The sequence below is a fragment of the Ursus americanus genome, chromosome 19, assembly GCF_024610735.1.
Source record: "Ursus americanus isolate L20-20 chromosome 19, mUrsAme1.1.p, whole genome shotgun sequence".
NCBI lineage: Eukaryota > Metazoa > Chordata > Mammalia > Carnivora > Ursidae > Ursus > Ursus americanus.
In genome coordinates this window covers 38578431-38594646 of record NC_142145.1, presented here as the reverse complement: position 1 = coordinate 38594646, position 16216 = coordinate 38578431, and the positions used below count along the sequence as shown (strand labels likewise).

The 16216-nt window shown below is 41.4% G+C and overlaps 1 protein-coding gene across 2 annotated transcripts in view; it reads right to left on the bottom strand.

Annotated features, from left to right (window-relative positions):
- The window catches only part of GAREM1 (GRB2 associated regulator of MAPK1 subtype 1), a 196520-nt gene that overhangs the window by 38926 nt on the left and 141378 nt on the right, over nt 1-16216 (bottom strand). For both annotated transcript variants that reach the window (XM_045781912.2, XM_045781913.2), the window contains exon 3: nt 2711-2841. In XM_045781912.2, the coding sequence (XP_045637868.1) occupies nt 2711-2841 (131 nt within the window). The remainder of the gene's footprint in view (nt 1-2710; nt 2842-16216) is intronic.

Sequence of the window (16216 nt, the reverse complement as noted above, 5' to 3'; positions counted from 1 at the left end):
CCACTATAGAGTTCCCCATCTTTCAACACCTCTGTTACTCTTCCACAGTGTTACTATACTTCATTTCTATTTGTTATTATAAGTATATATGACTCCATATAGATATATATCTGTTTCTTTATTTCAAATTATAATTGTGCCTTTTGACTCCCAAGATGCTAGTTAGCTGCCAATTCTTAACTGCAAGTCATTTCTTCAGTTGTTTATCCTCTTGGTCTAACTTATGCCCTATCTGAAGTGGAGAGTAGAGGGTGAAGTTTTGCAAGAAGGTTTGAATTCTGCTATCGTTGAAAAAATTGCTTTCTGGATAATATCTATATTTACATAATATTTAACACTACTTAATACTATTTATAATGGGCATAGTTATGAAAATGTGGTACTGTTGTGTTTTTTTAAGTTAGCTCTATGCCCAACATGGGCCTTGAAGTGTCGCATGCTCTATCAACTGAGCCAGCGAGGCACCCCTGTTGTCCTGTTTTCTGTTCTTTTTCTCCCTCTCCAGGCAAAGTAGTAACCAAGCATACTGCTTAGCTCTCCCATTAAGCACTGCACACATGCACGTTATAATCAATTCTTACAGACCATGACGTTCAACACTGTGTTTGGAGGGGGGGTGTCCATGTAGTACCCAGACATCTTTTCCATAAACCTCCTTGGTTTATTTATTTACTTGGGTGTTTATTCACTAAGCACACAGACTTTTGTGTATTTCTTTCTGCAAATTTCCTGAGGTTCCTTGATCAATTCTTCTTTGAATATAATTGAATGATGTCTTAATGATTAATGCCAGATGGATGTAATAGCATCTTAAAACTTTATAAGTAATAGAGTAGAGGTATTAAATATTTATGTATGCATAGCACAGGAACTCAACCCAAGTCCAGTCAGCTCTATGGATGCTGTCAACGTGAAGTCCACACACTTACCCATTTGTCTGTTCCTTTGAACTTTTTTTTTTTGGCTTTTTAGAAAAATTGTGGTAATATATACAAAACATAAAATTTATTCTCTTAACCATTTTTAAGCATGCAGGTCAGTAGTGTTAAATACATTCACACGGCTGTGCTGAATTTTTAAATGGTATCTCTATTACGTATGTTCTCGTAAATAGAGTTAATCATGGTATTCTGTAAAAAACCATCAAACTGCATTGATTTCAGTATTATTCTTTCAATCACTGCTGATTTCATACAAATTCACACACACACAAAACAGCTGCTAGAGGCATTTAAAAAAATCTTTTGCAAGTACAATATGCCACAAAAGACTGAATGTTAAATTTTAATACCTGACAAAATCTTAAAAAAATCATAAAAAATTTTTATGCTTGATTTCTCATGATTTATCAGCAAATGCAAGGTTTTCAGAAAACAGTTTAAAAGTATTAACTTTCCTTCCTAAAAATTTAGGAAATTTTAAATAGAAGCTTTAAGGAAAGATTTAAATCATATCAAGACAAGAACCAAATAGGATTTGATTAACTTCTGACCAATGGATCTTGGTATGTTTAAAAATGAACATGTTTTCACAAACCTTCAAGGTAAGTTCAAGTTGTCTTGAGGACTCATAGACTAAGTTACTTGAAGGGCTTAAAAGTTAAAAATACTTTTGAATACAAGCTTAATTTAGCTAGTAAAGAACTGAACAGGCCACAAAATTTATCCACGTTACTAATAAAACCAAAGAAGTAGACTATAGCAGCTGTATTTTAGAACTGGAAGGATGACTTGGCTTAGCCGATCAAATGGGCAGGACCACCGCTCCACTCCAGAAGCTGCCTTGGGCACTTTCCCCGTTTGGTAAGGAGTGTGGGTGGAGTGACTGCTGCATTCTTGGACTAAGATACCCCACAGTCTGTTTTTCACATAGAGTGGATTTCTAACAGGCATCTTGCCCCCCAAATATTGAAATGTTTAGAGAATGTGCCTTCGCTGGACTTCCTGCTGAAATGAGGTTAATGCTTTCCTTGTGAACACTCTCGAGAATGTTGTAGCATAACTGCGGGTGTTGCTGAAGGAAACACAGTGGATTCCCAGGCAAAGAGGCTGGGGCTCAGTGACATTGCTTCTCTGGTTAGTCCCCCTTCAACAGCGAGCCTAGTCAAAGGAGCTCACTCACTACGTACCCAGGGACAGAATGGCCCCCTTAAGAACACAAAACGAATACAGCACAGTAAACACTATTTAGCTTTTCTCTGATGAACGAAGATCGATAAATACCTACTGGGCAACATTCTACACATCAATTTTCCCTGTGTCCTGACAGAGATAGTCTGCAAAGAATGGAATGAATACAAGCTGATGTCAGGGCGTATTCTGGAAGCTTCTCTCTTTTTCTTTCAGTGCTCGGTGTTACTTGTGTTGTCTGCCTTTTGCTTGCTCCCACGAGTGAGGCATCCAGCCTCACAGAAGAGCTGGCCAAACAACTGTTACATATTAGAGAATAAAGTCCAAACGAAAAAAAAATCTTTTGATCTGCCTTGACAGTTGTTCTAGGCAGGAGATACTGTTAACATTGTAACCTGCTGGAGAGTCAGGTCAGCTACAGCTCGTGGGGTTCTTAAAAAGACCAGTTTTGGCCACGGACACGAACCCATTAGGAGGATGGAACTCCCCTACGAGGCACAGAGGGGAACGTACTGCGTACATAATGACCTGAAAGTTAAGTTATTTCAGTGAGGATAAATATTTGGTTCTTCTAGAACTACCTTCACGTTGAATGTTATTTCCTCCATGACGTACACGCGTTCAGGAAATGCTTTAGCCACCTCCTCCACACTGTTGAAATATTGCACTGGTTCCTTTATATCTCGGTCTTGTTCCAGCAGCTTGAATTGCCCTAAAATACACGATAAACGGAAGAGATGTAAGATGTTTACGCTGGACAGCTGTCACCGTGGCGACAGCATCCCTCTTCCTTACTCCCACTCTTCTTTGTCAAAGGCTTCTGATCATTATCATTGGGGGAAAAAGTTCCATGGCAGAAGGTTTTCTTCAACTAGAATACAGATAGAAAAATCAGCTTACAAATGAAAATAAACACTTATTTTTTTTTTCATTTTTTGTTCACATCGAGAGTTTATTACCAGATGACCAAAATCAAACTGAATGGATGCTTATCTGTAACTTGGTCTCAAAGTGAAAACTTTGAGACAAATGATTGCTCTTTTTTTCCCCACAGTAATCACCTTGTCATTTAGTTGTATTTAACACCCACCCATGTGTAGTCTAGAACAAAGGCCGAGTAACCTGGGGGAGCGATTTTTTTTTAAATTAGTATTTAAAAGTTTAGCAGGTAGGATAAAATAATACAGTGGACCTTTGGCTCTCGCAGAATTGATGTCCTTGGTTTCAACAATATGGGGGTGACGCTGAGGGCTCGTGAGCTGCTAATTTGAGGTGTTACTACCTCACAAGTGTGAAGCCTGAGCAGAACGACACTGGGCCAGGGGGTGAGCCTCCTTCTGATCCTTTTTACTGCTCTGTACGAAGTTCATGTGAGTAGAATATACCATCATGGTATCCATAATTTGGGGGATTTGTGAAGAACTTTGAATGTATTCTTAAAAATTTCAAGGATCTATTGCTGTTTATATACTTTCAATATTGATGAGACTTCTGCTCCATTCTAGAGGAGTTGTTTTCAGTTTAGAATAAAAGACCATATGTCATCAAGCCAAAGACATAGTGTTTCTTGGTAGTCATTTTCTGAATGCTGTTTACAATCTAACACTTGAGAAAGTTGAAAAGGAATTAAAAGCTATAATGAGGCAGATCTCTCAGCATGTGACTACGGGGCATCCGGCGGAAATAGGGGAACTTTCATTCATATTCTCAGGACTTTTTTTTAAGCATCTATTAGGCATTATTCTAGATACTGGAGAGAAGTCAATAAATAGGCCAGATAAAAATCTCTATCCTCCTGAATCTTACATTGTCCTATAGGAGACGATGATAAATACAATAAATGACTAGGGGATATAATAAGTCAGGGGGTGAGAAATATTATTAATAGGGCTGGGCAAGGGGGACAGAGAGTGCAGGGTGGCCAGAGTAGGTATGGCTGAGAAGGTGAGCTTTGATGTCACTGGGAGGTGTGTTCTCAGAATTCTAATCATAGGCAATAAAGAGCTGCAGGTGGATGGGTGGCTGCCCGCTTGGCAGGCTACTGTGTGGCTGGAGTGCAGTGAGTAAAAGGTAAGAGGAAAGAGAAATAAAGTCTGAGAAATAACAGGTGGTCTGATAACATACAGCTTTGAAGACTTGTAGCTCTTTATCTGAGTGGGATGGAGAGCCGCCGGGGGGTATGGGTGAAGAAGTGATCTAACCAACATTATAGATGGACCACTCTGGCTGCTGTTTTGAGAACACACACTGTGAAGGTGAAAGGTATAGAGGCAGAGCAGGGAGGAGGCTCCTGCAATAATCCAGGTGTGAGATGGCAGGGGTTTGAAAAAGGTGAGAAAGTGTTACGAATTTGGCCTGAGCAGCTGAAGGAAGTAGGTTTGGAGCGGTGGGAGTAGGGTCAGGAGTTCAGTCTGAGACGTCTACTAGGCATGCAAATAGAGATATCCCAAGAGCTCTCAGAAGAACATGTAAGTGTGGAGCTCAGAGAGAAGTCTGGCTGAGGTAATAAATCTAGGCGTCCTCAGCACACAGATGATCTTTAAAGCCGCGGCACTTACTGATGTTGAACATGGCTTAAGTGTAGACAGAGGACTAAGGTTTGAGTCCCAGGAGACTACGAAGGACTGGCTGGGGGAGTGCGAGGCAAATCCAGAAGGGGTGCATTCTAGAAGCCAGTGGTGATTCGAGCACTTCAAGGAGCAAGAGAGATGTCACTGCTGCTTATAGGACTCTGAAATGAGGGCTGACAACAGTCGGGTTTAGCAACTTGTATTTAACTGGGGACTTTGACAGGAGCAGTGAACAGTTGGGGTCAAGCCTGACTGAGCTGGATTTAAGAGAGACTGAGAAGGGAGAAGTGGGAATAACAGGAATGGACAACAGGTGACATGGCTGTGAAGGGGAGAAGAGACATGGAGTGGTAGCTGAAGGGAGCACACGGAATAGGATCGAGGGAGTGTTTCTGGTTTCCTTAATATGATGGATGCTGATGGGAATGACCACTGGAGGGGCAAGCCTATGAGGATGGAATGATGGGAGCATGTCCCTGGGTAGGCAGAGGGGACACGGGAGAGAAGGCGCTGGCCCTCAGCAGGAGCTCACCTGTGAGAGCTCAATGGGAGTGGTGGAAACTCCCTCTTATTGCTTCACTATTTCCAGCAAAAGTCAGAAGAAAGGCATCCGTTGAGAATAAGATTGAGAGCGGCAGGAGGTCTAAGGAAAGAGGAGATGACTGTAGAAAAGTCCACTGAGACTGAACGACACATCATGACTGCTGGACAGCTGTAAATTCTCACTTGAGGTTCACAGTCATGAATTAAAAGTGAAACCAAACATTACGGTTGTATGTTTTTCTCTAGCCAATGTGCAATGCACAAGGGTTGGCACAATGCGGGCAGAGCTTTGGATTCAGCCAGGATTGTAAGACTGCCAAGTGAGGATGAGACATGAAGGAGGGGCAGAGGAGCCAGGATGTATGCAAGGGAGCAAATGTAATGACTGTTCGTGGAACTTGAGCTGGACCCAACATCTTGGGAGGGAAGAATGTGCATGAAAAGTAGTGGAATCAATGGATAGTGGGTTTTGATGGAGTTGAATTTCTGGAGCGGGGGAGCTCGAGAGCCAGGCAGAGGAGTGGTCAGAGTGACAGGCATGCACTTTGAGATCATGGAAGCATGCAGTGGCTGGTGATGACGTGGTCTAGGGAGCAACCGTGGGAGGTACATGTTGAGGTGACGAGAAGCTAGAGAATCTCAGAGGCCAGGGGTATTAGAAGGATCATATATGCATGCATTGAAATCCCCAAGAATGAAGAGAGAAGGAATGCTGGAGAGAAAGGCAGTGAGCCAGGAGTGAAAATTATGGAAAAATGAGGGAGGGATCCTAGGCACGGTAGATGACGGGAGCAACATGGAGTAGTGGGTGAGAGTCTGGGGACAAGAGATTAAAGCTGAGAGTTTCCAGGGAGGGGAGAAGTGGAACGGTCAAGGGAGCAATGAAGAACCCAGCTGCTCAACTTTGGGGCAACAGATAGAGCTGCTACCTGGGGGCCTTCAGGGAAGTGGTGTTTTCAGGGCAAACCCAGGTTGGGGTTTAACAAGATAAAAGCAATTTCAGAGAAGAGTTTAAGGACATAGGGGTTGTGCTGGTGACGGACCCTGAACGAAGAGTTTTCAGGAGTTAAGGGAGGGCGAGGAGGACAATGTAGAGAATGCACCTAGATACGATGTAACAGGTCACATACCTTTAGAGATAGGGAGGGGTATGAATAAAACATTCGAAAATATAGTCAAAATATGTTAGATTATATCCTTTTCACAAAAAACAACAGAATTTTTAAATTTAAGAAATTACATCAATATCAGTACTACTTAAACAGATTTTGCCACCATAACAAATCAAACCTTCATTTGTCTCTATTCCACTTAGTCCTCGTACAAATTCTTAATAATTATGGAGTCTTTCCAGTGTCATCTCTGTTCCTCACCATATTTTCCGACATCCCCCCCCCCGCCACGACTACACTTAGGATGTTTGCATCACATTTCATAATGGATTTAACTATTTTTCTTTTCTTTTTTTTTTTTTTTAAAGATTTTATTTATTTATTCGACAGAGATAGAGACAGCCAGCAAGAGAGGGAACACAAGCAGGGGGAGTGGGAGAGGAAGAAGCAGGCTCATAGCAGAGGAGCCTGATGTGGGGCTCGATCCCGTAACGCTGGGATCACGCCCTGAGCCAAAGGCAGACGCTTAACCGCTGTGCCACCCAGGTGCCCCCGGATTTAACTATTTTTCTGTTCTTACACAATGAGTCTGAGATAGGCTAAGACTAACTTAAGTGCAAACTCTGCCACTGACACATGACTAATCCATTTGAGCTTTGTTTCCTCACCCGTAAAGTGGGGACACTTCAAAGGACTGTAGCTAAGATTGAGGGAGAGGATTTTCAGTACTTAGCACAACTAACCACTTAGCAACCCTCGGCTCCCCTTCCTGTTCTCAAGATGCACAGAGATTTTCTCTTCTCTTTTTTGTTCTTGTGGGATAAATTTTCTAGCGCAGGATTACTAAAGCAAAGGGTATCAGACAATTCTTTGTGTTTAACATGCCGGGCTATCCTGCTTTCTAAAATACCTAAACCAATTTATATTTCTACTGGTAGCCAATTTATATTTCTTCCATGTGCATCTTAGTTGGACCACAATCTTGCCATCAGTGAGTATTCTTTTTATTTTTTTTAAAGATTTATTTATTTATTTGAGAGAGAGGGTGCGCACGAGTGAGCACGGGGAGGGGCAAAGGGAAAGGGAGAGAGAAACTTCAGCAGTCTCCTCCCTGAGCTTGGAGCCTATGTGGGACTTGACCTCATGACCCTGAGATCATGACCTGAGCCAAAAGCAAGAGTTGGATGCTTAACTGATTCTGCCACCCAGGTGCCCCGGCAGTGAGTATTCTTTAAGTTAGATAATTCACTGGTTACTAAAAATGCATCTCCTGCCTGTAATCTGCATTTCTTTGAAGATCAGCAAAGTTAGACAGTTGGATTTTTCTTGTGCAAATGGCTGTATAAATATATAATAAACATATCTGATGTCGTCTAAATTTCTTTTAACTTCTAGAGACCTATGTCTAAGAGTCTATTGGATATTTATACTTGCGAGTCTCATTAATACCAAATTCAACATGTCTCAACTCAGGGGAGCATAATACCTCACATGCAATAGGTACTTAATAAATGTTCACTGAACAAAAGACAGAAAATTACTTGGTCCCAGGACTAGCAAACAATGAAGCAACACATTAGTAACTGTAGGTTTTCAAAGTTAAAAGTAAAAGGTGAACTGCATGACTGTATACAAGGTTTGCCTGTTTCTGAACATTAGCTGAATGTTTTTACTCATCAGAGAAAGAAAGTGTGTTATTGGTCTACTTAAAATTCATTATTTGAATCGTGCACAGAATCTCAAATAATACTTTTTTTTTTTTTTTAAGATTTTATTTATTTACTTGACAGAGAGAGAGGCAGTGAGAGAGGGAACACAAGCAGGGGGAGTGGGAGAGGGAGAAGCAGGGAGCCCGCTGCGGGGCTCGATCCCAGAACGCCGGGATCATGACCCAAGCCGAAGGCAGACGCTTAACGACTGAGCTACCCAGGCGCCCCTTAAGTAATACTTTTTAGGGAGGGACCAACAGAATAGATTAGATTAGCTAAGCAGTTGCAGTGATCTTCCAGGGTGAAATAGACAATGTTTGAGCACTGGAATGTGATTCACAGGGGCACAAAAGTAGTCTTCAGTGAGAATTCAAATTTAGAGGTCCACTTGGTTAGAACGTCCAGAACCATTTGACAGAGACACCAATTTTTGCCCAACATTTCCAATTTCTGTAATACTCTGTTAGAAGAATAAGAAAAGAAACTATCGATTTGGAACCTGAACATAATTCAAACAATCATTAAATCAGGTCTAGTTTATGAAAACCTACCAATGATATCATCTTTCCATGAGTACGAAATACTTTGTTTTAAATTTGTGATCAGTGTTTTAGAAAAATTTCCTAATGGGACAGGCAGAATCTGCATGTATGCCAAATGGTCACTAAGTGGTCTGCAGATGTACAATCTCTGAGCTACGAGACCACCTGAAAGCACACAGGCCTGTACTAAATTCCATTCCGTCCCTTCAGAAATGCATCCTGAGGCCAACAGTGGGCCACTGCACCCTCACTGTCTGTATCAGATGAGACATCACACTTTAGAATTAGTGCTGCCTAACCGAAATACAGCATGAGCCACATATGCGATCATGTATTTTCCAGTAGCCACGTAAAAAAAGTAATTAAGAGGTGAAATTAATTTTAATAATGTTTTACCTAAACCAATACATCTAAATAAGAGAACCGTTAATAAGATATTTTTACCTTCTTTTTTTGCATTAAGTCTTTATTGTTACTATTATTTCTTGCGTTAAGTCTTGAAAATCCTGTGTATGTCACACTGCGGCACTCCTCCGTTCACACCAGCCACGCTGCAAGCTCTCCACAGCCACATGTGGCTAGTAGTTGCCGTGTTAGATAGTGAGGGTCCAGAACATCTCTGCGTTCCCTTAAAACGGTGATGGCAGAAACTGTTCGAGTCCTTTCTCGGGTGACAGAATCATCTCAGGGGAAAAAAAACTTATCTCCTGACAAAATAGGATGCTTCCTCTCATGAAATAAGAGCTTTAGAACTCTTTTTTTTTTTTAAAGATTTTATTTATTTATTCGACAGAGATAGAGACAGCCAGCGAGAGAGGGAACACAAGCAGGGGGAGTAGGAGAGGAAGAAGCAGGCTCATAGCAGAGGAGCCTGATGTGGGGCTCGATCCCATAACGCCGGGATCACGCCCTGAGCCGAAGGCAGTCACTTAACCGCTGTGCCACCCAGGCGCCCCAGAGCTTTAGAACTCTTATCCTTTGTTTTCCTTGCCCTGTTTGTCATGATTGCTGATAATCTGGTTCTTCTAATTGAGCCTGGGATTCCTGATATAACTACCTCTGTCCCTTTAACACCATTTTTCTAACTCTCCCAATTTGGAGGCTTGACCTTCAAGCAATTCTTTAGTTCTTTTTCTAGTGTGTTTGTGATCTTATACTAATAGCAGCCTCAGATATATTTTGGCTTATGGACCCAATGAATAATCATCTCTGGTATGGTTGGTGTGTCAATATTCAGCTGAATAAAAAATTTTTAAAAGACTGTATTAATTTATCTCAGAGAGAGAGCAGGGAGAGGGGCAGAGGAGAGAATCTCAAGCAGACTCCTGCTGAGCACAGAGCCCCACTCGGGGCTCGATCTCATGACCCTAAGATTAGGACCTGAGCTGAAACCAAGAGTTGGATACTCAACCAACTGAGCCACCCAAGGCGCCCCTCAGCTGAATAAGTTCTAAACTTCTAGTCTCACCGGTGTCTGCCCCCTTGTTGAACAGAAAGACCTTAGAATCACATACACATGGGAGCACTTACAAGAAACTATGCTGAGGCCGATTAACATACAGAGATGAAAGAAAAAGAATAAAAGTAAAGTAACAGCTAAATATGACCAAATGTTTTAACATTTGAACACATTGTACCTCGGAAAAATAGATTCCTTTCATTCACCATTTTAACTGTTCATTGCACATCCAGCAGTCAGTTAATGTCCCTTTTTTTTTTTTTTAAGATTTTATTTATTTGACAGAGAGAGACACAGCGAGAGAGGGAACACAAGCAGGGGGACTGGGTGGGAGAAGGAGAAGGAGGCTTCCCGCTGAGCAGGGAGCCCGATGCGGGGCTCGGTCCCAGGACCCTGGGATCATGACCCGAGCTGAAGGCAGATGCTTAACGACTGAGCCACCCAGGCGCCCCCCTTTTCTCTTTTCCATACAATTTCTTCAGACTGTCCTGGAAGATTTTAGTTTATATATTTCTTTGTGTACTTATATTATTCTTTTAAAATGTGTACTTATATTATTCTTTTAAACATTGTTCTAGTCATACGTTTAATGCTCTAAAACCAAATTATTATTTTTCATTTCTTACATCCCACAAACACCTTCAAAATCTAAGTATACCAAAGCTCTTTTGCCAAGATTTTATTTTTAAGTAATCTCTACCCCCAACGTGGGGCTTGAACTTACAACCCCAAGATCAAGAGTCACATGTTCCACTAACTGAGCCAGCCAGGCACTCCCTAAATACACCAACTATCTTAATGTAACATTCTAAACAACGGGTCACAGTATGTATGCGACTTCCTACAGCAGGGGTTGGCAAATGTCTTCTGTAAATATTTTAGGTTTTATGGCTAAATGGTCTCAATTGCAACTTGTCCCCTCTGGCGACATCTCCTAAAAGCAGCCATACACAATATGGAAACAAAACTGGAGCAGCTGTGTCCCAACCAAACTTTATGTACAAAAACAGGCAGCAGGTCAGATTTGAACCTCGGGCCGCACAGTTTGCTGATCTCTGTCCTGCTGGAACGAGTGGAAAGTTTGGATCAGGGTAGTGGCAAGAGGACAGGACATCAGACTGACAATGACCAGTTCCTTATATTCCAACACTCTCAAATAGTGACACTGAGGCCTCTTGTAAGGTGCCTTGTAAGGTACACACGTTCATCTGAGGATGGCAGTTTTTCCTTCCAATAGGAGTCTACAGTGAAAAAGTCTAAGCTGCAGACTGGACTGTATTAGAATAGTCCAGATGACCAGCAAACATGAGTGGCTACATTCTCTCATTGTATTTTATAAGACCATTTTTCTACGGATTTTTACTTAGCTTCTGTTCTTTTACAAAAGAATATGATGCTTGCAAATGAGTCACTTTTAAGTCCTCTGGGAAAGATGCTGAGCTCTTGCGTTACTATACTCCCTGCGACTGCTGTGGCCCGTCAAGAGTCCAAGCCTGGAGACAATCTAAAGAGTGAAGAGCCAGTTCCCTACCAAAATGTGAAATCGATTTACATAGCACATAGTCCCACAACCCCCACATGAAGGAACTAATTTTTTAACAGACCGTTTCATGAATAACAGAGTCTTTGTGCCACCAAATAAAAACATTTGGAGATCATCAAAACATCTGTTCTGAGATGTTACTGTCAAACTCTGGTCTTGGAGAGGGAGGAAACTGCATTGTTTTTCAACAGCTTTGATGATTCCAGAAAACGTCTCCATTTTGAGAACAATTCTGCCTGCAGAACCCAGAAACTCGCAGGAATTAATTCAACACCAAGGACATGCCCATCAATTACAGCTTACCCAAACCTACAATAATATTTAAGAAGGAAAGATTAGGGGGGGGCGCCTGGGTGGCACAGTGGTTAAGCGTCTGCCTTCGGCTCAGGGCGTGATCCTAGCATTATGGGATCGAGCCCCGCATCAGGCTCCTCCGCTATGAGCCTGCTTCTTCCTCTCCCACTCCCCCTGCTTGTGTACCCTCTCTCGCTGGCTGTCTCTATCTCTGTCAAATAAATAAATAAAATCTTTAAAAAAAAAAAAAAGGAAAGATTAGGGGGGAATGAACCATGAGAGACTGTGGACTCTGGGAAACAAACTGAGGGCTTCAGAGGGGACGGGGTAGAGAAGTGGGATAGGCCGGTGATGGGTATTAAGGAGGGCACATATTGCATGGTGCACTGGGTGTTATATGCAAATAATGAATCATGGAACATTACATCAAAAACTAAGGATGTACTGTATGGTGACTAACATAACATAATAAAAATTAAAAAAAGAAGCAAAGATTGGTATTAACTGTACCACTTTCACGATATGTTTCTGAAACTATATTGCGTAATTAATATGTTGACAAGAAATATCCATTTCTGTGGGTGTGTCCTTCAAGATATTCAGTGAATGACCTCAGAATGGATGAGGTGTGAAGCCTGGCTAAGAGGCCCGGAGTTCTCCCAGAGGCACCCACGTTTCAGGCACCTGTAGGGTGCTATAGAGGCTATACACCTTCTCCTTTACTTGGAGGGAAAAGGTCAGTTGTCAGAAATGAAAAGGGAAACACACTAATTAAGAAGAGACAGCAATAATGCTGAGACGCGTAGAAATAACAGGGAAAGTTAGGGATGGCCAAATTCAGGTCTGTCGTGTTTGTTACTGGCTGAGAAGTTATGGTCAACGATCAGTGGGAAATAAGTTCCATGCCACTGGCGAAGATGGGGCTCCCTGTGATTCGTGCTTTCCGGGTCCCTATCATTACCAGTAATGAGCACGGCCTGTGGTAAATCTTCTTTTACAGCTCAGGTTTTACTGTTAGCACAGTGGTCAACCTTGTGTGTGTAAATAAAAAGAAATGGAATGAGAGCTGAGGCCTCTCTAGCACCCATCTGTGGGCCCATAACGCAAGAGAACACCACTCTACTGGCATTTCCCTCATTCTGGGAGCAGAAAAACATTGCATTAAGTCGGTGCAAAATGATAAAAGAGAAAACAAAGCAAAAGCAACAAAAATGGCCCCAGACCACCAAAGCAACCTTAGAATAGCTAAAATAAGCTATTCCTTTTAAATGGCTAAGAAAAAGGAAACCTGGAATGTTGAAATGCCATGACCATGTCTGTTTTATTCAGTGTGGCACCCCCAGCACAACCCCACACGTGGCATACAGTAGATGCTTATTAAAGAGTGAATGAATGAAAGCCTCCATTCTTCCCTTATCTCTTTCAGAAACAGGCCACCAATATCACTTAAAAGCTTGGACCCACAGGTCCATTGTGCAAGTGAAATACAATCTAAATCGTTCAAATAACTGAACTTTAAAACCTGTGGGCCATTTCCAAATATGAAGAAATGAACACTTCTCAAGTGATAGAAATAATAAACCAGTTGGCATTTTTCAGGAAGCAAATAAACCTGGGCAGGAATCTGCACTTACACTCAAGCTTTAACTGTATGCCTACTCTTATATTTTTATCTTTACCTATGTATGCTGGCTGGAGTTTCCAGAGGATTGAAATGTAGAAGTAGGATTGCCAGGGAAAAGATATGCATCTTGTTATTATGAACTGCACCAACCAATATAATGCTCTTTAAAAACTTTATGCAAATGGTCACTTCCACCAACAATGTATGAAAACTCATTTACCTCAACCCTTCACCAAAACTGTTGGTGTTATGTGAACAACTTGGTGTCCCTTTTCTGGAGTAAGGGAAAGAGATTTAAAGATTACTTAATATATGCAATTGCCAAAAAATTCACATAGTACCAGAGGGTAGAGGGTGAAAGGGAGTCTTCTTCCCAATACCATCCTGAGATCTCTTTGTAGAGGCAGGGCTGTCATTCTCTTGTACATCCATCCAGAGATAGTATCTGATACAATCTCTATACACACAGTGCCACTCTTTTCAAAACAACTGGTAGCATTCTGTACAGTTATTTCCTTATTCCATAAAAAATCTGTTTCATTCTAAGAGCTGGACCCCGTGCAAATACCATCACTAATTTAACCAGTCCCCTATTGATGGGTATTCAGATTGATTTCAGTCTTTTGCACCCAGTGATGCTGAAGTTCATATATTCGTACCAAAGGCACTGCATGCTTAATGCAAAGATACTGGCGGGAAAATGCCTAAACGTGGAATCGTTGGGCCAAAGGGTAAGCGCATTTTTATTTTTTACAGAAATTGCAGAACTAACCTTCATAGAGATTGTGCTCACCTATATCCCAACCAACAGTGTGGTTCCTCCTACCTTTCCTAAGACTTTATTGCCAAATTTTTTATCATTGCCAACTTGATAGATGAAAAATAGTATTTTACTGGAATTTTAATTGCATTTTTCTTATTATAAAGGTAGATCTCATTTTTATGATAATTAAGTAATTTATATTTCATATTCTGTGAATTTTCTGTTCTTTCTCTTTTTATCGATTTTAGGAATTTCCTGTAATCTTGAGCATAATTTAAAAAAATAATACAAATTTGAAATAATACAACACAGCATTTCCTATTCTGAAATCTGATTCCTACATCATTTCTAGTTAGTTCCTAAAATTATGATGTTTTGGGGAGGTGGGAGTAGAAATGGAACTGGGGGAAAAGGAAGGTAAAAGAACAAACATCAACCCAAAGGCTCAAAACATATAACCACAGAGAATAGGAATTAAAGCCAAAGAACAGAAAGAAATCATTAGCCAAAATATGGTGAGTTTCACCATAAATTATCTGTGGGTATTTTTATTTATTTCTCCACCTAAGATTATACAGCACAAAGTAGTCAGACCATTAGTTTCAACTCTGAAACTCCATCCTTGAACTTAACTAGACCTGGATTCAAAATGGCTTCATTCTATTTCACACCGTGCACATGTTTTCCCCATTTTTTTGAAAATGGGAAAATTGCATTTTTCATTGTTTCTAACTGGCCAACTGCTTCTTCAGGATTATCAGAAATTTTCTGGGGCAGAATTATCATAAACATGATGGAACTTATAAAGGTCTTAGGTTTGAATGTGGAAATCTTGGGGTCATCTTCATCTTTCTTCTCTTATACTCATTTTCCCCTAACTCTCACTCTTTGGGCCCTTGCAATCACTCTGCCCTAAGCACTCCCTGGTACTCTTCTGCTTCGATCCTTATCATTTCCTACTGGTATTATAGCTTCAGGTGTTAAGCCCGTTCTCATTTCTGCCCTTCCAGGATCACTTTGCTCATCTTAAAACACAATCTGAATGGATTTCATCTCACTCAAGTGATCAGTGCTCCCTGGTAAAATAAGTAAACATATAACAGCCCTTCAAGTTCTGGCCCCAATCAGGCTCTTCTGCCTTAGTTTTCAAGTCTCTCCATAAACTCACTCCACTCTGCTTCTGCAAGCATTTCCCCCACCATCTGTGCGATCAGTACTCATTCTCTCCCTCTCTGCTGTATTTCAAGCTTTCTTCTCAGTCTCTGCAAAACTATGGGTCCTTTTAGTGCCATTCTAAGTTCTCTGCATGACCATCTTCCTCCAATATTCTACTTCTTCTCCCACCCTCTCAGCTCTCCTGGGGGAAGGACCTCCTAAAGGCTGACAACACAACAACCTTCCCTCCAGCCAGACCTCACTCGAATCCCAATGCTACCCCATACCTGCTGTGTATCTCCAACAACTCTCCCACAAAGCTCTCAAAATTGACCTATGCAGAACGGAACTCATTTTTTTTTTTTTTTACTTCTTGAACCAAGCAGCCACCCAAGTGAGAATCCTGGGTGGTCATCCTTGACTCCTCCCTTTCCCTAATCTCTTACCTCTAACTGGTGTTAATTCAACTCCCTTCCCCTTCCTGTATTCCTTTCTATTTCCACTACAACTGTAAGTTCCCAACTGCATCATCTCTTACTTTGGCTAATTTTCGTGGACTGCTTTGCCCCTGACTTCCATTCTAGGAAACTATTCCTTACACTACTGTTTAAAATTAAAATCTAATCATATTTTAAGTGAGGACGATTTGCAGAGGATTTATTTACAATGAGACTATTGCTAAGGGTGTGGGTGGGCTGCATGGGAAGCACAGTGATAACCTAGGAATAGTAGCAGAGAAGGACCACCATAGGTGTGCCGGGACAAGGGGAGGG